Source organism: Aulonocara stuartgranti, assembly GCF_965226115.1.
Source record: "Aulonocara stuartgranti genome assembly, chromosome: 23".
NCBI lineage: Eukaryota > Metazoa > Chordata > Actinopteri > Cichliformes > Cichlidae > Aulonocara > Aulonocara stuartgranti.
Window position 1 is genome coordinate 35,168,879 of NC_138958.1, and position 26,074 is coordinate 35,194,952.

Genomic DNA, 26,074 nt, shown 5'->3' on the forward strand with positions numbered 1-26,074 from the left:
TTATGTCACTGTTTCCAAGATCTGAAACAGTCAGTCACAAAAACACTTCGAGTGCTGAGACTCATATAATGTCAAACTGACACAAAGCTAAAAAAAAAATAAAAAAAACATTTAAAGGGATGTAATAAGTCGTGTATATGCTGTTATAGAGAGTCTATGTAAAGGGTCAGAGCTTGTTGGTGGATTGTTGCCATGGTCTGCTCATATATGTTTAGATCAGGCTGTTCAGATATATTTGAGATGTTAATGTTTTGGATAAAAATTGAGAAACTTGTGAATTTCCAATATTTTTGAATATATATTTTAGCCATAATAAGAGTTGTAAAGTTGTGAAAAACAAAAGCACATCCTCTTTTGGTTCTCACGGTTTCCCATATCAGGTCATGATAAAAGTCATCTTGTCGCTAGCAGGCACTAAAATATTTTGAACCTGAGATATTACAGCATGTCATTTTTATTAAACTAAGCCAAAATGTAGAAACTGTGTTTGAAAAACTAAGTACACCCCGTGATTCAGTAGCTTGTAGAACCACCTTTAACAGCCATAACTTAGAGTAACTTCTTTCTGTTCGACTTTATCAGTCTCTCATATTCTTGTGGAGGAATCATAAATGACATTTCTTCAGGTCATGTACACACAGCTCTCATAAGCCCTCCCACAGTGTTTTAGTCAGTTGAAGTCTAAACTTTGGCTGGGTCTTTGAGTCTTTTCATGTTCAGCCATTCTGTCGTAGATTTCCTGCTGAACTTGGGATCATTGTCTTGTTCTGGGACCCAATGACAGCCAAGTGTTAGCTATGGGACAGATAGCCTCACATTTGACTCTAGAACACTTTAATATACAAAGAAATTCATGGTCAACTCAATGACTGCAATGTGCCCAGGTCCTGTTACTGCAAAACAAGTCCAAGCATCTCCTTTCCACCACTGCTCTTCATAGTTGGTATGAAGTGTTTGTGCTGATATACAGTGTTTGGTTTTCATCAAACATGGTGATGTCCATTATGGCCAAACATCTCCAATTTTGTTTTCTCTGTCCAGTAGTCTTACTGTTTAGATGCAACTTTGCAAACCAAAGCTGTACTGACATGTTCTTTTTAGAGAGAAGATTCCTTCTTTTGGCAGCCCTTTGGTCTTTTCGTAATTGTACTGTTATAAACTTTAGCATTTACCATGCTAACGGGCTAACTGAGTCCTGTAGCATCTGAGATGCATAAAGATGCATTTTTTTTGCAGTTTCTCTCAGCATTGCATGACCTTTAGCTTCCTACTTTAAAGGTTCACTCGTTCATTCCTCCTACTGCAACCGACAAGTATACATGTTTTAGTGCCTGAAGGATTGATGTTGTCCTAGTTAGAATGAAGAGTAACCAAAAATCAATAGGTCATAATGTCCACAAGGATTGTAGTGAAGAAACAGGGCTTTGGTTTGTCTACCGGAGAGCTCAAGTCAGCGTCAATACATTAAAAAAAAAAAAGATTTTTCTTTCATTCATTTTTTTAGCGTTTAAGTGAAACAGGGACAGTGCTCATTTATCCTCTATGTAATTGGATAGATATAATTTATAGGTGTAATATAGTGCTTTGTCGATCATTATTGACTTTCTTTCTTCTACTGCCACTGTCGCTTCACTCAAAGTCACTTCTAAATAGTGCCAGCTGAAGGTGTTAGCATATATGATGTTTACCATGATCTTAGTCTAGTACTCATGTCAGAAAAAGGCCTGTAGACCAGGTAAGATCTTTACCAAGTATAAAGTAGCTTTGTATTCATTGGTCATTTGACCATTTCTGCTTTACGTCGCACAACAGAAAAGATGTGAAGTTCTAACTAAGGAACAGAGAGTCTATAAACTGAAAATAGATTAACGAGCAACAATATTCTGTATTCTGTCATATTCAAATAGTTCAATGATCATCCCATGTTGTTCAGTTCAGTTGCTCAGGTTGTTTTCGTTTCATCATTACTTACTTATGATTGTTAGTGTTAATGATTATCACTGTTTTATCGCCAATAGTACAGATTGCAGCTCGACTCACTGTAAAAGAAGAAAGCTGTCATCTTGCTGATGCTGACTAAGAGCGTAGTCACTTGCCATTAGTTATGCAAGAGAAAAGTAATGAGTAATGACATTGTTTAAAGATGCTAATTACAATATTCACCTTGAGATTGTATAGTAACAGTACTCACTGCTACCTAACGTAACGCAATTACACTGACTGATAGGTGGCTGTCATATTACTGGAAACATTTGAGTTGTCTTATAAAAACACACAAAAAAGGCTAAATCTTATAAAGGCTTTTTAAAACCTATATATGGAAGAAGTTGTACAAGAAAAGGTGGTTTAGGATGAACTAAATTAAAGCACTTCAATAAACTACATGTGTCTGGCCCCTGGTGTGATTCACAGTTTTGCATGAGAATCACAATAAGTGTGGCCTTAGTGCTACAGCCACACAAGGGTGACACAGGAGAAAACGGCGGAGGGAGATTATGACACGAATTATTGTGAATGTATGCAATTAACTTGTTGCCTGAAATCGTGGCTTTAAAGACAGGGACCAGGTCTGTGAACATTTGCAGTCAGTTATTGTCTTCAAAGCAACAAGATGGTGATAAAACAGCAACAAGATGAAATCAGTGCTGTCAATTTGCTTTCAGTTTGCAGATGAGGTAAAACTGGCAAATACACACAATCAGTTTGTGACAATATGCTGATTATTGTCACAAAGTCGTCAAAAGTCACAAATCAATTGCAAATCTGCGTACACAGAAATTAGTCCAGCCAGAATAGTTTCAGCAGGAAGGCCATTTAAGTGCAAAATGAGAAAGTTATTAAAACATTATTTTTATTTAGGAATATAACCAGGATTCATCCATTTGGCAGTCAGCTGAGTTGTGTGTTCTATTGCAAAGAGATGCATCACAGTAAAGTTTGACTCATCATCACAGACTAACCAGACCGATTGCAACTTGAGGGCATCTGTCTGTCTTTATAAATTACAAGGGGTGTCTTTATAAATTAGGGTGATTGAGGTCAGTCTGAGTTGGACTTTGACTGTTTGGAGACAGGTTTCCTCCTACCTACCTGGGGACCTGTGCAGTCACCTTGCAATTGCTGCAACTATATGCAATTGCTCAAAGTAATGCTTGGGCAATGATCAATTTTTGTAGTTAATGCTAGCATCCTAACATGCCGGCCCAGTTTCACTAATAACATCAGACTAAGGCTGTACCAATGGATGCACTCAGTTATTATCGTTAATATTATTATTCTCAGTACATAACCAAGCCATGCCAAACAGATGCACATACAGTTTCATGCCAACTTTTCTGCCCTATGTTTCAATCTGCTGGTTTGATTTTAAATTAGAGCTTAATGCCACTGTGTGTTTGCAAAGACATTAGTTTATTTCCTCAACTTTTTGTTTCAGGCGCATATGTTAGGGATGGGCACAGTGAAGACTGGAGGAGAGACAGATGAGCTGTGTTATGCATATAAAAACACATTGAACGATTTAGTAGAAGTACACAGCCTGAGGGGAAAAGTAAAAATGAGTCAGGCAACTGTAATGACTAAATAACTGTGCAGATGATATACATCCACTAATGGCCACTAATTACAGTCGGCTCAACCATTTATCATTTGATATCAAAGAGTCTCTAGCCTACGTTCTTCCTTGCAATACTGGAAGTGGCAAAGAAAAGGAGGCAGCTCGCTCTGTGTTTGGGCCACACACTATATATTATAGAGTTTCAATGGCACTACCTTAATGAGTGCACTCCTGCTGAGACATTTCAGTCCCAACAGAAAGTGGACGGGTCGATTCATCTTCTCAACATTTAGCTCTTTTCTTACTTGAGCACCTGGATTACTTGTGAAGTAGTGCTAGCACATCCCTTTGTATCCTTTCTGAGCCAGAAAGCGCCCCTTTCATCACAGATAGTTAACAACACTTTCTTTCTACTCACTTTTTCCCCCCTCAGTTAAAGCTGCACATCAATGTGAAATCACAGCGCTTGGGAACAAAACAAACACCTCCTTGCTATTTTGGGCCCAGTGGTACAGAAAAGAATATATAAACACAGTCTGAACTTCCTTTGCAAATAATGTTAAGTTTTCTCAAATTTGATTTCCACTCGTTTCATGCTTTAATAACGGAAACTGGATACACCTAAATCATTCATCAAACAAGGCAAAAATGCAGGCCTGCTTACGTATAATGCACAAGAATATGAGTAGAATTGAGCAAATGTCGCAGCGCCTACATCCCATCCTCTGCTCTGCATGCTTTGCCCTGAAGTGATTGAAATGGGTCTATGACATTTTTAATACACATGTAAAGCAGGTTAAACTTTTGCCTGAATTTTGACAACTCTGAAATTTTGAGCGTCATTATTGATACACATAGGTAGCAGTGGAAAAAGGAGTGTGTGTGTGTGTGGTGGTGGTGGGGGGGGGGGGGGGGCTGAATGAAGACGAAGAAAAACAGATGGACATAGAAGTAAAAGAGACAGGAAACAGCTGCAAACCAACAATATCTGAGCAGCTTCAGTTTCTATTTCTGACACACCTGCCTTTTATCTGAATCCTTCTGAAGTGTCTCTCTCTGTAGACTTCAGAAGAACGTGCACAAACACAGACACATACATGTTTAGCTCATGTGCATAATATTTCTGTGTAGGGAAAGCCATATCAGTGGCCACAAATGAGTGTAGATGAATAAAACTACACACACATGCACAGCACCTTCCCATTCATATGCGCAGGCAGTCTTTCACTTTCCACCGCCGCCCACTGACTTACTTGTAAGCGCCAAACATATTCGGGGAGGCAATAATGGCAGATATGATTGCAGCGACCTGGTCAGTCAGTGTAGATCAATAGCTTGTTTGCTATAGACAATTACAGCCTTCAGTCACAGTTACTGCCTGCGATCACACACAAGCTGAAACTGAATTAGCTACCTGGCAATATTCAGCTGCATCCAGGCTGAAACTGAACTGTACATTTTATGTAAGCGAGACAAACAGCATGATAGCATGAGGTTATTTTATTGTTTCTGAAAAGAAAAAAAAATCAAGGAACTTGCAAAAACTGTCTTCATTTTGTGCTGATCAAATCAGACATTTTGTGTTTGTATGATTTGGAGCACAGCACAATCAATGGTTGCTCGAACACCCGTTCATGATGTTGACTTTTGATTGAAAAATGGTTCCAATTTGTTTGATGCCCAGTGTGAATTTACGCTGGACATCGTTACTGGACTTGCTAATACCATGCAGACTACATCAATATCAACCCCGTTGACAACGGGTTATTGGTCTTCTCGGGGACTGTTTTATCTCGTCATAACACAAGAGACATTTCAGTGTTGAACACCTGGCTTAATGTCTGTCTTTGGTTGAAAAATTGTTACAAAATGAAATGTGCCGACATCGAAGACATTTCATAAGTCTGCACATCACCCCCAACACCCAACCTGTCACAACATACGCGTCCACCCACCCCATCGCCCATCTTCAGTTTGTTTCCATGACCTTTTGCTTAAAAGTGCCACTGCTGGTTCAGACAAGCAATTGCACAATGCAACACATGACACAGAAATTGTAAGAAACAGTCTGATTGGCCCAAATCAGACTGCCATATCAAAAACTGTCTATAGTGCAGTTTGTGGTATCATATTGCACCCAGGTTTGACCGGGGAGACAGTGCTGCTGTTCGTTGGGAATAGGTGAAAAAAGATGCTTCACCTCTGACATGTCTTGTCAGTCCAACAGAAAGACTGATTTATGGGGGTCTTTCATGATGACCATTCGACCCATCTGTTATTGCAGGTGAACGAGTAGGAGAACGCAGCACTGTTTTTTACCAGCTCCCTATCAGCTGTGTGAAAATGGTAAAGAGAAAGAGGATAATTTCCATCCATCCATCCATCTATCCATCCATCTTCTTCCCCTTATTCGGGGCTGAGTTATGGGTGGCAGCAACCTAAACAGGGAAGTCTATACTTCCCTGTCCAGCTTTTCTGTGGCGAAACTAAGAGGTTTTCAAGCCAACCAAGAGATGCAATCTCTCCAACGTGTCCTGGGTCTGCCCTGGAGCCTCCTCCCATAGCGACCAGGAGGGATCCTAGTTAGATGGATAGGAAAGAAGATAATGTGGTCGGTCTAATTAGTTGGAACTGTGAAAGGACAACAGGCAACCAGTATCATACACACTGCTTCTTGCATTCTTCACCAGGCAGTTGCTAGCTAGTGCCTCCAAATGACATAATATATGTTGCCAAAGACAGCAAGCCTGACTAGTTAGAACAGTAGTTTTGTAGGCAAGAAAAGGCAAGATTTTCTAACTCTGTAATGTTATGAAGGAAAAAAATTATATATAGTCAAAGTGTGGCATAAGAGGAGTCTTTTCTTAATAATAACTTTTATACCTCAGTCAAGTTGAATTGCAAAAACCACCAAGCACGGTACATTTTCTTACTCTTAAATCCCCTAAATTATTGTCTAAAATATACAGAACACTTTCTAAAATAGATGAATCAATATCCCTTCCTATTGCAAAGTGGGAAGCAGATTTGTCAGTCAGCTTAGACCAAAACCTCTGGTCTCAGATATGCTTAAAAACCTTTAAATTGATTAGAAATCCAAGTCTGCAATTAATACAATACAAAATACTACACAGAGTGCACTATACAGGTCATCGGATGTTCCAGATGGGCTTTACATCTTCCAACAACTGCTCACACTGTCAAGGCAATACACCAGATAATTACATCGACGCTCTTTGGTTCTGTCCACCAGTGCAGAAGCCTTGGTGCGGGATATGTGAAGACTTATCAAAGTGTCTCAAATGTAAAATTCCATTTAACAACATTTAATTTGTTGGGCAAATTGGATGATGTCACTACAGAAACTAATACAGTCCACATGGTTTTACTGCCCTATGCATTGCCAAGAAAACGGTCCTCAGCCCTGGCGCAGGGGGCCTCTGGCGCATCGGCCTAACTAGGGGGCTCTTCAACTGACAGGGAGTTTGTTCCATCCTTGCAGAAGTCCACTCTGCAGGTGGGGGAGAGTCATAGGAGAGGTGGAGAATAAACTTAACCTGGGTGTCTACTGTCTTCTGCAGTCTGGGAGATAATGGAATGTTAGGGTGGGTACAGTTTCAATTCAATTCAATTCAATTTTATTTATATAGCGCCAAATGACAACAAAAGTCGCCTCTGCGGTGGGGTCGGGTGGGCTGCCCCGGGTCCTGTGGGGCTGGGCGGTTCTGCTGCCATAGGCCCCGGTCTGGATGGGCCTGGGCTCCCTTGCCTTGGTGGGTGCCGAAGGACCGGGGTGCCTACTGGGGTCAGCGGGGGAGCTGGCCCCAGGGAGGGGCATCTTGCTCCTCCCTTCTTTTCAGCGGAAAAAGCAGGCAGCGGGAAAAGCAGGGGTGGGGGACTCATTGTCTACGTTAACAACAGATACTGCAACCCCGGACACTTCTCCGTTAAAGTTTCGGTATGCCGTCCGGAACTGGAGCTGCTAGCTGTTAGCTTGCGAGATGCATACAGAGCCACCCCCCTCCCCCCACTAGGGAAGTCAGACCACAACCTGGTTTACCTACAGCCACAGTACACACCCCTCATCCAAAGGCAGCCTGTCACAACACGCTCCATCAGGAGATGGACCCCAGAAAACTGAACAGGACGGAGGTGGACCCCTGCCTGGTCGCTTGGATCTCCGACTACCTCACCGACAGGCCACAGTACGTCAGGCTGAAGGACATCACGTCTGACACTGTGGTCAGCAGCACAGGAGCACCACAGGGAACTGTGCTGTCCCCTCTTCTCTTCACCCGGTACACCTCTGACTTCTGCTACAACTCTGAATTATGCCACATTCAGAGGTTTGCAGACGACACAGCCATCATGGGGTGTATCTGGGATGATCAGGAAGAGGAGTACAGAAGTCTGGTGAGGAACTTTGTCGCATGGAGTCACACAAACCACCTGCAACTCAACACCTCAAAGACTAAGGAACTGGTTGTGGACTTTGGGAGGTCCAGAGCAGGTCCACTGCCGGTTCAGATAGAGGGGGAGGAGGTGGAGGTGGTCAACAAGTACAAGTACCTCGGGCTGTGGGTGGACAACCACTGGACTGGTCATGCAACACAGAGCGCCTGTATAAAAAAGCCCAAAGCCGACTGTACTTCCTCAGGAGGCTGAGGTCTTTTAACATCTGCAGGAAGCTCCTGAGGATGTTTTACCAGTCAGTGGTTGCTGGAGTACTTTTCTATGCTGTGGTGTGCTGGGGGAGCAGCACAGCAAAGGAGGACTCATCCAGGCTGGAAAAACTGATCAGGAAGGCTAGCTCTGTGGTCGGCATGAAGCTGGACACTCTGGTGACAGTGGCAGAGAAAAGGACACTAAAGAAACTGCTGGACATTATGGACAATGCTGGGCATCCTCTGCACACGGCCATAAACAACCAGAAGAGTCTGTTCAGTGACAGGTTGCGTCTCCCAAAGACAAGAACCAACAGACTTAAAAACTCCTTTGTCCCACACGCCATCAGACTGTTTAACTCCTCTCTGGAGGGGAGAGGGAGGGGAGACAGGAGGACAAAGGAGGGGGGAACAACTAAGCCGTAGTGCCTCTTCACTTCACCGTGCAATTACCTTTTCGTGCAATACTTTTTGTTAATAGTCAACGGTGCAATAGACTCCATACTTGAAATGTGCAATTCACTTGTATTTTTATTTTATTCCTATTTATTCTATTTATCCCCTTTGTATATTTTATCTATATATGTCCTTGTATTTATATATGTGTGTGTGTGTGTGTGTGTGTATATATATATATATATATATATATATATATATATATATATATATATATATATACATATATACATACATACACATACACACAGTGTTGGGAAGGTTACTTTTAAAATGTATTCCAATACAGAATACATGCCCCAAAATGTATTCTGTAACGTATTCCGTTACGTTACTCAATGACAGTAACGTATTCTGAATACTTTGGATTACTTAATATATTATCATGCTGTTTACAACAACGTGAATGTACTATTGCTGTGTGATTTATTACTATTACTGAAGGTCCGCGACTCCGAACTGTAGTAAAGGGACCTCTGACTAATACGGCGGGGTCCCTGTCGGCTCGTAGCCGAAAAATAGCTTTACTTTGTTGTGTGGGTCAACTTTTCTTGCGAGAGACAGAGAGAGGCGTTGAAAGACTGCTCCTTCCATCCATCCATCCATTTTCATCCGCTTTGTCCGGGGCCGGGTCGCGGGGGCAGCAGCCTAAGCAAAGAGGCCCAGACCTCCCTCTCCCCAGCCACCTCCTCCAGCTTATCCGGGGGAATACCAAGGCGTTCCCAGGCCAGCCGAGAGATATAATCTCTCCAGCGTGTCCTGGGTCTGCCCCGGGGCCTCCTCCCGGTGGGACATGCCTGGAACACCTCACCCAGGAGGCGCCCAGGGGGCGCGCAGCTTTGTGACAGGCAAGTGGATCTACTTTTAATTTGAATCCTTCAAGGCAAATATCTGAGTGTTTTTGTACATACTCTGCTGTGCGTTGTTTTGGACTGGCGGGTGGTCCCACCAATGGATAGCGCAGTTCACTCTTTGAGAGTCCCTCCTCCTCTTCTTCATAAACTGCAACCTCTGCTTCTGCAACTGCAACAGCCTTTTGACAGCTCAAAACATGTAAATTTGCCTCAAGTTCAGTTTTTTGTTTCATTATAGCTGCTTCTCTTTCTGAATACGCCAGCTGTGCACGTGCAGCCTCTGCTTTTGCTCGTGCTTTAAGTGCTGCAGAACTTGTGGATGAACGCTTGGACGTACGCGAGCGTCTAGACTCCGCCTGTGTGTCTGCGTTGCTTGCATTATCCTTGTTCTCCATATCCTCTGCGTTGTGCACTTGTTTTGTTTCTCTTTGGTCTGGTGTTTCTTCCTCTTCTGGAAGATCCAGTTGATATTGCTTTCCTGACAGTAGACTCATAACTGATGTGCTGAAAATAGCTCCTCGTGGTTGTGCCCGCTGCGCTAATGTCTTTTTACTATGCTGTCCTCGCCCTGAGTCTCTTAGTTTCACCAGCTAGACAGCGAGATAACGATGCTCCAATAACCAGACTTATTTTCCTTTTTGCGCTGATTTATTGAAGAATATATATATATATATATATATATATATATATATATATATATATATGGCTGGACAAAGCTGGACTGAAAGACAGCACAGAGGCACTAATCATGGCAGCACAAGAACAAGCTCTGAGTACAAGATCCATAGAGGCTGGGGTCTATCACACCAGGCAAGACCCCAGGTGCAGGCTGTGTAAAGATGCCCCAGAGACTATCCAGCACATAACAGCAGGGTGCAAGATGCTAGCAGGCAAGGCATACATGGAACGCCATAACCAAGTGGCCGGCATAGTGTACAGGAACATCTGTGCCGAGTATAACCTGGAAGTCCCGAGGTCAAAATGGGAGATGCCCCCAAGGGTGGTGGAGAATGACCGAGCTAAGATCCTGTGGGACTTCCAGATACAGACGGACAAAATGGTGGTGGCTAACCAACCGGACATAGTGGTGGTAGACAAACAGAAGAAGACGGCCGTAGTGATCGATGTAGCGGTTCCCAATGACAGCAATATCAGGAAGAAGGAACACGAGAAGCTGGAGAAATACCAAGGGCTCAGAGAAGAGCTCGAGAGGATGTGGAGGGTGAAGGTAACGGTGGTCCCCGTGGTAATCGGAGCACTAGGTGCGGTGACTCCCAAGCTAGGCGAGTGGCTCCAGCAGATCCCAGGAACAACATCGGAGATCTCTGTCCAGAAGAGCGCAGTCCTGGGAACAGCTAAGATACTGCGCAGGACCCTCAAGCTCCCAGGCCTCTGGTAGAGGACCCGAGCTTGAAGGATAAACCGCCCGCAGGGGCGTGCTGGGTGTTTTTTTTTTTATATTTATATATATATATATATATATATATATATATATATATATATATATATATATATATATATATATATACATATATAGCAGCTGGAGGGTAGCAGCTGGATAGCGTAGTGGTTAGACTACACGCCTTTGGAACAGAGGATCGCAAGTTCGATTCCTGCCTGGGGCGTCTGTATCCAGTAAGGGTCCTAAGGCTAGACCCCCTATGCTAAGCAAGCCTACCGCAGACATGAGCGAGACAGATAAATATGAAGGCATGCCGGCTCGGACGTCGCCCGGATCAACAAGGTCCGCGTCAGGTGTTGAGGAACCAGGGCACCCTGACGAAAAGTGGGCTACTGGAACAAGAAGGCATCGGTGGGCAAGAGACGAAAACAGGGCGTTGTTGGAATGCTACTATGCAAGTAACCCCGGCGGAAGGGGCTACATGAATAGGATGAGGGACCTATGGATTCTTCGATACCCAACATCCACAATGACGGCGAAACAACTAGTAGCTCAGTGTTCCAACATTTGAAAGAAGGGACTGCTCTCACAGCTAGAGATTGACGAGGTACAACACAAATGCTACGGCAAGGAGGAGTCAGGACGCCAGGTCAGGGGGGAGATATCATCACCCCCACCCGAGATTGGGTACATAGCCCCAAGTGCGAGAGGAGCTTGAAACCTGGATCCCGTGTAGCCGGTTACCAAGATTACGTGAAGTTCCCTCAGAAGGTCTGCTAGATGATGTTAATGCAGCACTACGGGCAATACCTGCAACCACGATTACCGACACTAACAAGCTGATCTACAATACGGCAACAGTGATCAGTGAGATGCTTGGCTACAAGTTGAACAGCGACAAGGGGCAGTACCCTCCATGGAGAAGGAGGCTAGAGGGCAAGATCAAAGTAGCACGGAGGGAGGTTAGCCAACTAACGGAGTTGCAGAAAGGTGCGACAAATAAGGTGCCTAAGAAATACAGCAAGCTGTCCATACCTGAGGCCTTGGAAACACACATATATATATATAAAACACCCAGCACGCCCCTGCGGGCGGTTTATCCTTCAAGCTCGGGTCCTCTACCAGAGGCCTGGGAGCTTGAGGGTCCTGCGCAGTATCTTAGCTGTTCCCAGGACTGCGCTCTTCTGGACAGAGATCTCCGATGTTGTTCCTGGGATCTGCTGGAGCCACTCGCCTAGCTTGGGAGTCACCGCACCTAGTGCTCCGATTACCACGGGGACCACCGTTACCTTCACCCTCCACATCCTCTCGAGCTCTTCTCTGAGCCCTTGGTATTTCTCCAGCTTCTCGTGTTCCTTCTTCCTGATATTGCTGTCATTCGGAACCGCTACATCGATCACTACGGCCATCTTCTTCTGTTTGTCTACCACCACTATGTCCGGTTGGTTAGCCACCACCATTTTGTCCGTCTGTATCTGGAAGTCCCACAGGATCTTAGCTCGGTCATTCTCCACCACCCTTGGGGGCATCTCCCATTTTGACCTCGGGACTTCCAGGTTATACTCGGCACAGATGTTCCTGTACACTATGCCGGCCACTTGGTTATGGCGTTCCATGTATGCCTTGCCTGCTAGCATCTTGCACCCTGCTGTTATGTGCTGGATTGTCTCTGGGGCATCTTTACACAGCCTGCACCTGGGGTCTTGCCTGGTGTGATAGACCCCAGCCTCTATGGATCTTGTGCTCAGAGCTTGTTCTTGTGCTGCCATGATTAGTGCCTCTGTGCTGTCTTTCAGTCCAGCTTTGTCCAGCCACTGGTAGGATTTCTGGATATCAGCCACCTCCTCTATCTGCCGGTGGTACATACCGTGCAGGGGCCTGTCCTTCCATGATGGTTCCTCGTCTCCCTCCTCTTTCTTGGGTTTCTGCTGCCTGAGGTATTCACTGAGCACTCGGTCAGTTGGGGCCATCTTCCTAATGTATTCTTGGATGTTCGTTGTCTCATCCTGGACTGTGGTGCTGACACTCACCAGTCCCCGGCCCCCTTCCTTCCGCTTAGCGTACAGCCTCAGGGTGCTGGATTTGGGGTGAAACCCTCCATGCATGGTAAGGAGCTTTCTTGTCTTTATGTCAGTGGCTTCTATCTCCTCCTTTGGCCAGCCTATTACCCCAGCAGGGTACCTGATCACGGGCAGGGCGTACGTGTTGATGGCCCGGATCTTGTTCTTACCATTCAGCTGACTCCTCAGGACTTGCCTGACCCTCTGCAGGTACTTGGTGGTTGCAGCTTTTCTAGCGGCCTCTTCATGGTTCCCATTCGCCTGTGGGATCCCCAAGTACTTGTAACTGTCCTCTATGTCTGCAATGTTGCCTTCTGGTAGTTCAATCCCCTCAGTTCTGACTACCTTCCCTCTCTTTGTTACCATCCGACTACACTTCTCCAGTCCGAACGACATTCCAATGTCATTGCTGTATAGCCTGGTAGTGTGGATCAGTGAATCGATGTCTCGTTCACTCTTGGCATACAGCTTGATGTCATCCATGTACAGGAGGTGGCTGACAACTGCTCCGTTCTGTAGTCGGTATCCGTAGCCAGTCTTGTTAATGATCTCACTGAGGGGGTTCAGGCCTATGCAGAACAGCAGTGGGGACAGAGCATCTCCTTGGTAGATCCCGCACTTGATGGTGACTTGTGCTATGGGCTTGGAGTTGGCCTCTAATGTTGTACGCCACATCCCCATTGAGTTCCTGATGAAGGCTCTTAGGGTCCCATTGATCTTGTACAATTCTAGGCATTCCAGTATCCAGCTGTGGGGCATTGAGTCATAGGCCTTCTTGTAATCAATCCAGGCAGTGCACAGGTTGGTCAGTCTGGTCTTGCAGTCTCGGCTGACTGTTCTGTCTACCAGTAGCTGGTGTTTTGCGCCTCTGGTATTCTTGCCAATTCCTTTGTGTCCCGCTCATGTATTGACCCATGTGCCTGTTCATCTTAGCCGATATGATGCCTGACAGGAGCTTCCATGTAGTACTGAGGCAGGTTATTGGTCGGTAGTTGGAGGGGACCGGTCCCTTCTTGGGGTCCAGGACCGTCCGGCCTTCAGTTAGCCATTCCGGGTGTCTCTCGTTAACTAGCAGCTGGTTCATTTGTGCTGCCAGACGCTCGTGGAGTGCAGTCAGCTTCTTCAGCCAGTAGGCGTGAACCATGTCGGGCCCTGGTGCTGTCCAACTCTTCATACTGGAGACCCTTTCTTGGATATCTGCCACTGTGATGGTTACTGGACCCTGTTCAGGGAGGTCGCTGTGGTCAGCCCTCAGATCCTCTAGCCACTGAGCATTGCCGTTATGGGTTGCATCCTTCTCCCATATGCTCTTCCAGTATTGCTCCGTCTCCAGCCTTGGTGGTGCTGTTCTCTTATTGTTCCCTTGCCACTGAGAGTACACCTTTGCTGGTTAGGGTTAGGGTTATGTGTGTGTGTATATATATATATATGTGTGTGTATATATATATATATATATATATGTGTGTATATATATATATATGTGTGTGTATATATATATATATATATATATGTGTATATATATATATATATATATGTGTGTGTATATATATATATATATATATATATATATGTATAATATTCTGTAACTCGTAACTTCTGTCGGTGCTGTGCTTTTTTGGAAACCGAATTTCCCAGAGGAACCCACCCGAGGGATTAATAAAGTTTTATCTTATCTTATCTTATCTTATCTTTTCCTCCCCATCCCCGGCTGCCTCCCTCTTCCCGCTCCAACACACCCACCCACACGAGTAGGGCCTAGGGGTGCGGGTGTGTCACCAGGGTGCAGGGGAGGCATTCCCCCCCTCTGTCCCCTTCTGGCCACCTGTGCCTCAATTTTATTCCACAACTTAGACATCCACATTACTCACACTCTCATAACACATACATATAGGGTCTTGAGGGTGGGCATGTTAACGGCGTCCAGTGGACGGTCTGTGTATTTAACCCCACCTCTGGCGCTGGTGCCCACCTCTCAATTTTAAATCCATGTAGACATTGAGGGTTCTGGGGAGGGGCCGTGCTAACACCCGCTGCTCTCTGGCAGCAGCACCATGCTCTCCCGTGTTTTAAATGCACCTTAGAACAACACGCAGCAACACTACACATTCATTCATTCATTCATTTCATTCATTCATTTATTTGTTCATTTTCGGGCACAACAAATACCTATATTGAACATAAAATGCACAAAACAAAAAACAAAAATTGCCTGAAAAAGGAGTGGGACGAAGAAAACTTATTAAATCCTACCCCATATACTCACTCATCAACAAAAAAAACAATAAACTTCCCGCAGCTACGCCCATCATTGCATACCCATCAACACATGAGCGAGAGGAGGGAGGTTTGGGGTCCTCACACACCCCTGTTCTCTGCTGGCCATCGGGGCGGGGGGGCTGGAAGGAGGTGTTGGCCGTCCGATTGGGATCTGGGATATGGGGCCTCCCTGCTGCTGCGGATCCTGGGGCGGTCTGCTTGCCTCCACCCCAGGTGAAAGGGTAACATCTCCTGAGTCTAGGTGCAATTTCCCCCTCTAGGCACGAGGGTACCTGGACCCGGGGTATAGAGTTTGTTTGGGGAGTGTGATTGTGTGTACAGTGTCCATGTATGTCTATCCCTACATTGGGTGAGTGCTGAGTGTTTGTATATGTGTGCATGAGGGTGGGAATGCTTGTTTGTGTCTGTGTGTGCCTGTTTGTCTGTGTCTATATGTCAGGTCGGGTCTAACACTCCACCTCTCTGGGAACTCCCAGGCCCTCCAAAGGCCTATCTCCCCTCACCACACTTCCTGCCGGTAACTGATGCCCTCAGGGGTCGGTACGTTGGTGGTTCTTGGTGTCCGGGGCTAGGCGCTCAGGTATGTACCAGCTCACTCCTGGTGATTACTTAGCAGGGCCTGGTGCCTGTTGCTCGGTCAGGCCTCTTCGGGGGCAAAGGGGGCCCTCGGGCCTACGGCCTCTGGGCCTGCGGCTCGGTTCACTGTGGCACAGCTGGCTGCTGGCAGAACCGGCGGGCACGCCACTGCAGCCCCCTCTGGCTTCTGCTCCATGGCTACCGGGTGACCCCTCATCTGGGTCTCTTCTCAGCTCTTCCCAGGAGGGTGGCACGGATGTCCCTCCGGTTGTCCTCCTTGGGCTCTCGCATTCTGGGGCCTCTGGATGTCTGGAGGCTGGATCTCGTCCATGCCTGCTTCATGCCCTGGGGGACAGGGCTATGGCTCTCTACATCCTCTAGCAGACCATTACATGGGGAAACCTTTTGAATACAAGCACGCTGATCCACACAGGTGTGCACACAGGTGTTTACTGTTCATAGACATAAACTACACCTCTATTGGCTGCTATTTCCAAGCACATTGTGCGCTGTCGGTCCTGCTTGCTACACAACAACATTGAATATTTAGTATTTACTGCTGTTTACACATAGCTAGATTAATGTGATTGTGTTGTGTTTAGTATGTTGCTCTGTGTTTTTTTTTTTTGCTTGTTTTCTCTTCTTTTTCTCTCAGCAGGTGATCCAGGAGATTTTTTTTTTCTTCTTTCTCTTTTTAATTGCCCTTTCTCACTGTCCCTCTTCTATTCTGTTTTTCTTTTCCTTCATCTTTTCCTATCCCTCAGTCATGTCTGTCCCATCTGTAACAACTGAAAATAAAATAAAATAAATAATAACAACAAAGGTTGATCAAATGGACCAATATGGCAAGGCCATGATGATCCATTTGGCAAAGTAAATCCATTGGGTATCTTTGTTGGTCTTCAGACAACAGTTCTGACGGGTAAAGAACCAAATGGGACAGGCAAAATAAAAAAATAATAATAATAATAACTTTTATATATATTCTTAAAGCAAAATATTATATAGTAAAGCTTTCGGTTTAGTCAATTTACTTCCCTGCGCTCACCTACTGTCACGAACTCTGAGTAGTGACCGAAAGAATGAGATCGCAGATACAAGTGAGCTTTCTCCAAAGGGTGTCTCTTCCTTTGAGATGGGGTGAGGGGTTCAGCCATTCAGGAAAGGCTCAGAGCAGCTCCACTACTCAACCACATTGAAAGGAGACAGCTGAGGTGGTTCGGCCATCTAACGGGATGGCTCTTGAGTCCCTCCTGGGTGAAGGTGTTCTGGGCATATACCACCAGGAAGAGGCCCCAGGGTAGATCCAGGACACACTGGAGAAATCTCTCAGTGGGCCTGGTGTTCAAGTGGGTGAACTGGAGGAGGTGGTTGGTGAGAGGGAGGCATGGGCTTCTCTGCCTATGCAGAGAAGCAGAAAAAAGACTGCACAGAAGAAGAGAATGGATGAACATTAATATCATTAAAACAAAACAAAAGATATGCCCCCTTTCTTCTGTAGCTTGTTGGTGGTCGTTGTTGTTATTTGTGATTTCACTATGCATGTATCTCTCTTTTCTGTTTTTTTTCCTTTCACCCTGCAATAGATGTCTGTCCATCCATGAGCCTGTTTCTGCTGTGAGTTCTTTATCCCCACTGTCTCCGAGTGCTTACTAATAGAGATCATCAGATTACTGGGACTGTCTTTCTGTAGTGTATTTACTTTGCAATATATAGACTGTTGTGTTGAACTGGTGTCACATAAATCAAACTCAATCAAACTAGTTTTTAGCAGAAGGAAGTGATGCATCAGTTAAGAGGTATTTTCAGTCCCATTTGGTGATCTGCTGAGTATTAATGACAGCAGGGTGATATTTGTTGGAGTCAAAATAAAACTTGAATCTGTCTTAAATGAAGATTTTAATTTGTTGGCCCTTTGTATTTTTAGAATGCGCCTCAGACCCAAGTTTAATTGAGTTCCTTGAATCATCCTGGCTTCCAAACTTTAAATGTGAGTGGCTGAAGAGCCCTCGCAGCATACAAAGCCTTCCACTCCAGCCCTCTTTGTCCTCGATTCCACAGACGCAAACACTGACACATACACCAATGCATCTTTGCACAGTACATGAGGATCACCCAGATCTCACACAGTGATCACACTCTGAATCCAAAAGGAAAGTGACACAATAGGGACACAAAAGCATCTCATCTTCATCTAAGGGGAACTGCTTCTTATCGCTTAAGGTGAGGCTCAACACTTGCTCTGCTTGGAGGATATGTGGGTAGCTTTTCCCTTCTCAAGTGGACCAGTCACCCACTTTATATGAAGATTAGACTCGCTGCTCACTTCACAAGACTGGATGTGACAGGAGGAAAACAAACAGAGACACTAAGTTAACAACCCTGTTATACTGTAGTCTCTTGGATTTTTTGGATTTTCACTGTGTTGAAACCTTTTTATCCATTCTAAAGTAAAATATCTCAAAGGTCTTTGAATTTCAGAGAATTTATAGAAAACAGATTAGTTAAAATCTGAAGCATAAGGGACAAAAGCTTGATTAGTCAAAGCCTGACTGAAAGCACTGAGCATTTCACATAGTTTTAGGATTATAATACACACACACAAACACACATGTTGGGTATTCATATCTTATGGGGACCTCTAATTGAAGTAATCCTTTCCCTTGCCCCTAACCATGAAAAATGAATGCCTAACCCTTACCCTAAACCTAACCAAAACCTACACGAAAATCAAAGTTTGAGTCTCAAAATTGCCTTCAAACTTGTGGGGACCAGGATTTTGGTCCCCATAAGGGCTGTTGGTCCTTATGTATAGTAAATTTTAAATGTCTGGTCCCCACAAAGATATAAATACACACTCAACTACACACAGACATACAAACACACACACACACACACAAACTCCTTTCTGATGTGAATTTTGAGGCTATTTGTATTTATTTAATTCAACATAATAAAACTTAAGATCTAATTAGGGCAAAGGTATTGTTACATTTTTATGTTTCATTGTATTTGACTATTTTTTGTCATACCATATAATAATAAAATATTGTTCTACGTGCCTTTGTATGGTCTTTACTGTACCCATAGTGTATCAATTTAAAAAGCTGTTTTCTGTCAATGAAAAAAATAAACAGAATAACGTTATTAATAACTTTGTGCTGTGCTTCAATTGGCATACTGCTGTACAAAGTAACCAGGTGGTGAATTTCTTTGCACTTCTCTCTGTCAGTGCTGATAATGCCAATGTTAGTTAGCTAATAGTAGCAGATTTTCTTTCAGGCGAGGAAAATTGTTGTCTTCACTGTCGAAGAATTTAGTATTATGCAGATTTTCTGTGCTGAAGAAGTGAACCTTGCTTTGAGACACAAATGTTCAACTTAGAAATTAGCAGCCAATTAATAGTAAAATTTCACATTTTCTTAAAACAACAGTATGTGCTCTGGTTCCACAGCCAGCGGCTTATAAACAAGCACAACTACAGACGAGAAGAGGCAAACAGAAATACAGTGTTTTTATATGTGTGTGTGTGTGTGTGTGTGTGTGTGTGTGTGTGTGTGTGTGTGTGTGTGTGTGTGTGTGTGTGTGTGAGGATGACTTTGATTTAGTCAAAATCAAGGTGTGTCTTAGAAATGAGCCTCACAGTGCTGACTTCAGTGGCTTTCTTTGCTGTGTGTGTGTGTGTTTTCTCAGAGATTCATTGCAGCGGATCTCAACAGAACCCACTCTCTTTTACAATGACTTAAATGTCCCAGATCTGTCTTTGACTCAGCGTCATCTCCAAGTATGTTTGTAAGTGTGTTGTCTGTGCACGTTTTCCCATGCACACACACACACACGCACACACAAACACACACATGCACACGTGCTTCCACTGCTTCACATAATCCTGCTAAGAAATTAACATTTCATGGACGACACTGAGGTTTGTCAACTGGATCTCATCAAAATTTCATCCCTAATTATGGAAGCAGAGCCGTAGGGTGATCCCCCACATGCCCACCCCCTCTTCCCGCAAGGTGAACTACCAGGCTGAACCGATCCGAGCAAGCTGCTGGTGAACGCGCGAGAGAGGGAGGAAAATAATTGTTGATGATATCTGGGAATCATTTCAAGCATTCCGAGAAAGACAAATAAACATTATTAATGATTGGAAGATACAGTGTTTCCCACCAGAGCCTGAAAATTCATGAGCAAGGCTTTTTAGTATAAACCTGAGGGTGAAGAGTGTAGCATCTGACTGAGGCTTAATAAGATGAAGTTTTAAAAAAATTCTCAGAATTATGATGTTTACTAAGAATTCACTCTTAAAGTCAGGACCAAATCCTGGCATAGGTAAGTGATTCACCAAGTATCTTAGCCCTTAAAAGAGCTCCTAAGGTGATAAAGTGTTCAGAGTGGGGAAGATGACATTTAGAGGATTAAGAGTTTTTTGAGCAGGGAAAAAATGGCAGAAAGACAAAGTTTAGAGGAACTGGAATACGGCAAAAAGGTGAAGGAAGCCGAATATATGAAATTCATATAATCTGGTTCATCTTTTGAAAGGTGCTTCTGTGATAACAAAAAATTGCAGATTTTCATGGAAATGCATCACTGTCTCTTACATTTTGATTAGAGTGAAGATTTAGGGGTTGGCTCCCTGGGGTTTTCTGGTTTTTGGGAATTTGGGAATTATTGCTCCAAAGTGTACCCTGCATTACTCTCCTTTTTATTTACAGTGTTTCTGTGATTTACTTAATCAGTGTTGAAAATATTAGTTAAGACCACAAACCCAACAGTAATGTGTTCACTGAAGTCATAAATGAAGCAAAACTTTCTCTTTGGCTGCAAAATAATTCAAATTGTATAGAAGTCTAAGGAGTCGCCCTCTGCTGGACATTGGACATAAAGCAGGGTTTATTTGATTTTAACATTGTCTTTGGTTTTTTATTGCATGGCTAGATCTATATTTTATTGCACAGTTTACGCATGAAATTTATGCAAAAATAACTGCCAGTAGCTGTCGAGTTGCAGTCAAATGGTGCAAACATCTTTCCGGATACTTCACAAGTTGGACTTCAGTTGTCGTACAGCACAAGTGTACCAATAAATGTAGCTCAACAGAGACACACTGACTATTTGTTCACTTTGAAATCACTACCATTTCAATAAGTAATCCATTCTTAGGTCTCATCCCAGCGAGACCTGCATTTGCACACCCCCCCTCCCGTGTTGACTGTGGATATGTCCTTGAGTTCTGCTTAAGCAGGACTTTGTATGCAGCTTCTGAAAACTTTTTGAATGGCTGTTGGTACAAAATGTCTTTCATCCTAATGTAGGCTGAACTAATAGAAAAATACAGAATATTTCAGACAAAAATTACCTCTGTATAGGAAGCTTGTCAAAAATGCTTGCATTTTATTTCAACATTTAAGTGAAGTGGAAGTGGAAAATATCACAGTGAGCTGCGGGAAGCAAAACAAAATTAGAGTAGAGCAGCTCCCAAATGGCCTACACATATCAGATTGTATTGCTGATTGTAAATGCAAACTCTGAATCAAGGGAAAAGAAACACAAGGAGAATGTTACCAAATGTCGAGCGTAAATTGGAATATGAGAGAAATAAAAATAAGGTCACAGCAGAAACAGTTGGAGTAATGTCTGCCTTCACATTCAGAATAGTGCCGCTAATATAGTAAAGGCAGTCAGTCTAATGACATTGAGCCACTGTGCTAAACCCCGGTGAAAATCGCCTCACTGGAAACCACCACACCTCTGACTCCTCTACCACATGTCCATAAAGACAGGCTGCCTTGATTTCTCCAAATGACTTCTAAAATGCACGTTCATCACAGAAAAGCCTTCCAGCCAGCAGCCCACCAATGAGAGGACTCCGGGGAACAAACCGGTAACCATTTGATTAGAGACCTCACTGAAGAGGAATGTTCTCCTCCAAGGAGCTCAGGGCTTTGATTGCACCACAGCAGCGAGAACATGGGTGCAATCAAGGGAGGATTTGGACTCGTGTTCCTGTCATCACCCTCGCTCTCTCACACACACACAGCACAAACTGGGCATGGCCTGCCAGCTGTGGGTAACTCATTCTATTACATGTGTGAAAGCGATAAATGTCTTTGTGGTTTGGGAGTGACAGCCAGATAAGCTAGCACGGTGTGCTCGTATTTACATTCTTAGTTTTTTGATTTATTTAATGACCTTTTGATTCAAACTGAAGTGGTTAAAGCCAACCGGTGTGCTACGTTTTGCTAAATGCTACTGTCACTGCTACTATGCTAACAATGCTAATGCCAACATGCTGGTGTTAAGCAAGATTTTTTTTGTTTGTTAAGCATAAAAAAGGCACCAAACTCAAAAGATCAACGGATGAGCCAGTGTTATGTCTACACATAGCAGACAATTTAGCAAAGGACCAATTTCTTACTTGCAGCCTGTCGCAAAAACACACTATTTGTTTCCATTGCTTTACTCGCATCTACAAACAAAAAAAACCCCCAAACCCTCCAAAAAGACACTTAACTGAAAAACTGGCATATCTGGGCTTGGTGTACAATGTTTCCTTAAAAAAATGAGGAAGCTGGACAAGTAGGCTTAAAAACCTATCTACAGCATACATTTGAACAGTAGCTGAAAGTCACATTCTTAAAAAAAAGCTAGAAAAACATTCAGCAAAGATCTGACACAGGACTTGAGAGCCAGTGATGTTGCCTTGTCAAAACTGATGGAATTACAAACATGAAAAGCACTGTAAGATTTTGATATACCAAGAAATATGATCTGGAAAGTATCTGGGTGGAAATATTTCACCATGACAATGATCCCAAACACACTGACAATGCAATAAAAGCATACCTGAATAGTAGAAACACAATGGAACAATAGTGATCATGGATTGGCCTCCCCAAAGCCCAGGCCTCAACAGTACTGATAGAGAGGGAAACAAAAGGCAAAACATCCAAAGAAGAGCTTTGAATGTCCTTCGAGAAGCCTGGAGAACTACTCCTGAAGAGAGTTCAGCCTGTATGATTCTAACAAGATTAAAAGTCAATATTTAGTTTGACTGCCATTATTGTTTAAACAAACTCTTTTTGCCTTTTATGTTGTGTTTCCATGCATGTTTGCCCACATTTCTCTGCAGCTATTTCCCATGCTCTTAACAAAATATAGAGAAATGACGGGTGGCTTAATAATTTTGCACAGCACTGTACGTCTTTGTAAATTTGGCTTATGTAGAGCCAACATAAGAACATGGTCCTATTTGCATTTTGAATTAAACTGCATTTAAGTGAATTAGCTTTGCAGATAATTTGCCAGAAACCCAAGAAGTGGACACATTTTATTTCCTCTCCATTTACTGTTAATTTATTGATAGAAACACAAATAACCATTAGTCATGTAAATGATGTAAATACTGAAAAATTCAGATGCCCCTGTAGTTTTTATCTCCCACTAGATAAATAAAGTTCTCAACACTTAAAAAGGACTTTATCCCTAATTCTTGCAGAGATCTCAGCAAACCCAAATCCACCAAATCTGTCCCAGCGTAACTGAAGAAACCTAATTTTAAAATGATTGAGAGAGAGGGGAAGGGGATGTCATCTCCCCACCCTCACAGCAGCACTACTAGTTTCAGCACCATGGACAGCTCAGGCACAGAGCCATTCCCTGGACAGCATCACCAAAGTTTCTCCTCCAACCAAAAAAGCCTCCAACTCCTCTCCACCACTTCTGATCCTTACCTCCGATGTCTGGGCGTAGAGTCTTGTCGTACTCCTTGAGCAAATTGTTCAGAATGAGCGTTGCGTCCTCCTGGTGCGACCTGGGCACCAGCATTTGATTGACAGTGGTGTCCTGATGATCCTCATCGTCGTCGCCATATTCCCGTAAATCAGAGCTGTTTGTGTGTGTGAGAAAGAGAAGGGGTGGAGGAGGGGGCGAGGAGAAAAGGAGAGGAGGGGAACGAGAGGTCTTAATCATGTTTAAAACAGAAACACATTGTCATGAAAAAAGAGGAAAAAAAGGAACATGTTTGATTCATGGTGACTTGGAGCCTGCTGTAAATGACAGTGAGACCCCCAGACTGTGGGTTTGGGCGCAGCAGTAAATGGTGCTGTCATTTATCCCCCCCCCCCCCCCTTTTCTTTCTGTTGGAGTGCGTGTGTGTGAGGGAACCCCTTAGGAAAAAAAGAAAAGAAAAAAGAACCATGCATTACCACACAGGCTCTTTCACACATGTATGGGATTTCATTCACAGCAGTCGAACTTTTGAAGCTTTAACGCTGCTCTCAGCTGTTGATCGTAGAGAGGGAGAGAGAGAGAGAAAAGGTGCAAATGACACTCACCGAGCACCTCCAGCGAACAAAAGTGTGAGGAGGGTGACCACAAACTTGATTGTCATTTTCCCACGCGCGGATCACCTCTGATCGCAGGAACCGGTGGACTGCTGCTGCTGCTGCCGCTGCTGCTGCTGCGTTGCTGCCGCGATCAAGTGCCAGCGCAGTGAAAAGGTGTGGAACCATCAATCCCAGCTCTCAACTTCCTCATCCGCCCACGCACTTTTTTCTCCTGCGCGTCATGTGCACCGAACAGCCACCACCACCTCCAACACCACCACCAACAACAACAGCACCAGCACTACCACAGCAGCGGATCGCGAGCTCTCTCCCGCCCCCGACCTCCCTCCACCACACTTCCTCCTGGTCCTCTTCGCTCCTTCGTGGGGAGGGTTTCCTCCGGGAAAGGCACCCGACGATAAATCAGTGAGATCCAGCCCAACACAAGCGGTGGTAGCCGAAACAAGAGGAGGATGGTGTGTGCGTGTGTGTGTGTGGGAGGGGAAGGGAGGCGGGGGTAAGGGGCGGATGGGGTGTGTGTGTGTGTGTGTGTGTGGGGGGGGGGGGGGGGGGGGGGGGGTGCTGGGAGTCTAGTTGACGGGATCCAGCGACGGTGCCTCCCTCCACCTTCTCCCTGTGTGGGCACCAGAGTGGCAGGGTGGCGCTTTCTGCTGCTGGTGGAGGTGGTGAACCTTAGGAGATGAGCATCTTGCGTGACTCGTACACTACCTGGATCACAACTGCACACGGAAACACCCCCCTCTTTTGTTGCTCTGACTCTGGCATGATGATGATGATGATGGTGATTATTATTATCATTATTACCATCAGATGTTTTTATTATCATTATTATCAATATTATCTTGTTTTAGTTAATTAGTCTTAAAAGAAGAACCGGAACTTCTCAAAACTCAGTTACTTCCTTTCATTCAAAGAAAAAGTCTCAGAAATAAGCATCAATTCATAAGTAAACAGCATAATATGTAGTTTGACTCAGTGCGAACTGATATCTGCAGTTTGCCTGATGATGATGATCGCCCTTGGAAGTCATGTTCAGACTTTACACGTCCGTTTACGTGCCACAGAGTCACCGCGAGCTCTCCTCCTCACAGTATTTTTTTCTGAATAGGCCCACAGCTCAGCAGGGCAGCCCTGCGTTCAGCTTACAAACCTACCAGACTTTTTTCCTTTCTGAACTAGTGAGTGCCACTCGAGAGGCTTCGCTGCCCCCTGGCGGCGAGAAAGAGAAAGTCTTTCCCGCAGTGTTGCAGCCGAAAAGAAATAACCTGCTGACCAAGCGTGGACCAGCAGGAGTGATTCATTAATAATTCTCATGAAATGAATTAAGAAGCATGTACATGTAGTTATTTTTGCCTATCCACACTAGTGACAGTATTAGGAGACCTGCAGGAATAATTGATTGATAATGATGACATAATTAATTGAAAATCGTGTTGCCATAGTTATTTTACCAACTCACAGAAGTAACAGTGTTGTCAGCAAAACACACTTTAAGAATAAAAAAAATAAATGTGCAAGTTCTGTCCTCTTTGTTACTTTGTGTGATAAGACTGTTTGCCCAATCTTAATTTGAAAAGTGAATGGACTGACATGGTTTCTCCTTTTATGAGTGATGAAATTACATGATGTTCTTGTCATAGCTTTGCAATCGTTTAGATATTCAGAAGAATTAGCAGCTTGTGATTATCTTTGTGGATAAAAGTATGATGTGTACAGTGAAAGTCCTAGGTTTTGTTCATCAAATATTAAATTGATTCAGTGTAAATGACCATTTATAAGGAACTGAATCATTCCTTAAGTAGTAAAGTGTGTGGTGAGTGCATTTTGTCAGTAGGCTCACTCCTCTACGTTCTAGCAGGCTCACAAAACAGTTATCCA

The 26,074-nt window shown here is 44.0% G+C and overlaps 1 protein-coding gene across 2 annotated transcripts in view; it reads right to left on the bottom strand.

Annotated features, from left to right (window-relative positions):
- LOC309701090 (gamma-aminobutyric acid receptor subunit gamma-3-like) overlaps nucleotides 1-24,635 on the bottom strand; it is a 193,814-nt gene extending 169,179 nt beyond the window's left edge. For both annotated transcript variants that reach the window (XM_082525095.1, XM_082525094.1), the window contains exons 1-2: nucleotides 24,185-24,635; nucleotides 23,582-23,736 (exon numbers count right to left, since the gene is read on the bottom strand). In XM_082525095.1, the coding sequence (XP_082381221.1) occupies nucleotides 23,582-23,736; nucleotides 24,185-24,240 (211 nt within the window). In that variant the 5' untranslated portion in view covers nucleotides 24,241-24,635. The remainder of the gene's footprint in view (nucleotides 1-23,581; nucleotides 23,737-24,184) is intronic.
- Between the last annotated feature and the right edge of the window lie 1,439 nt (nucleotides 24,636-26,074).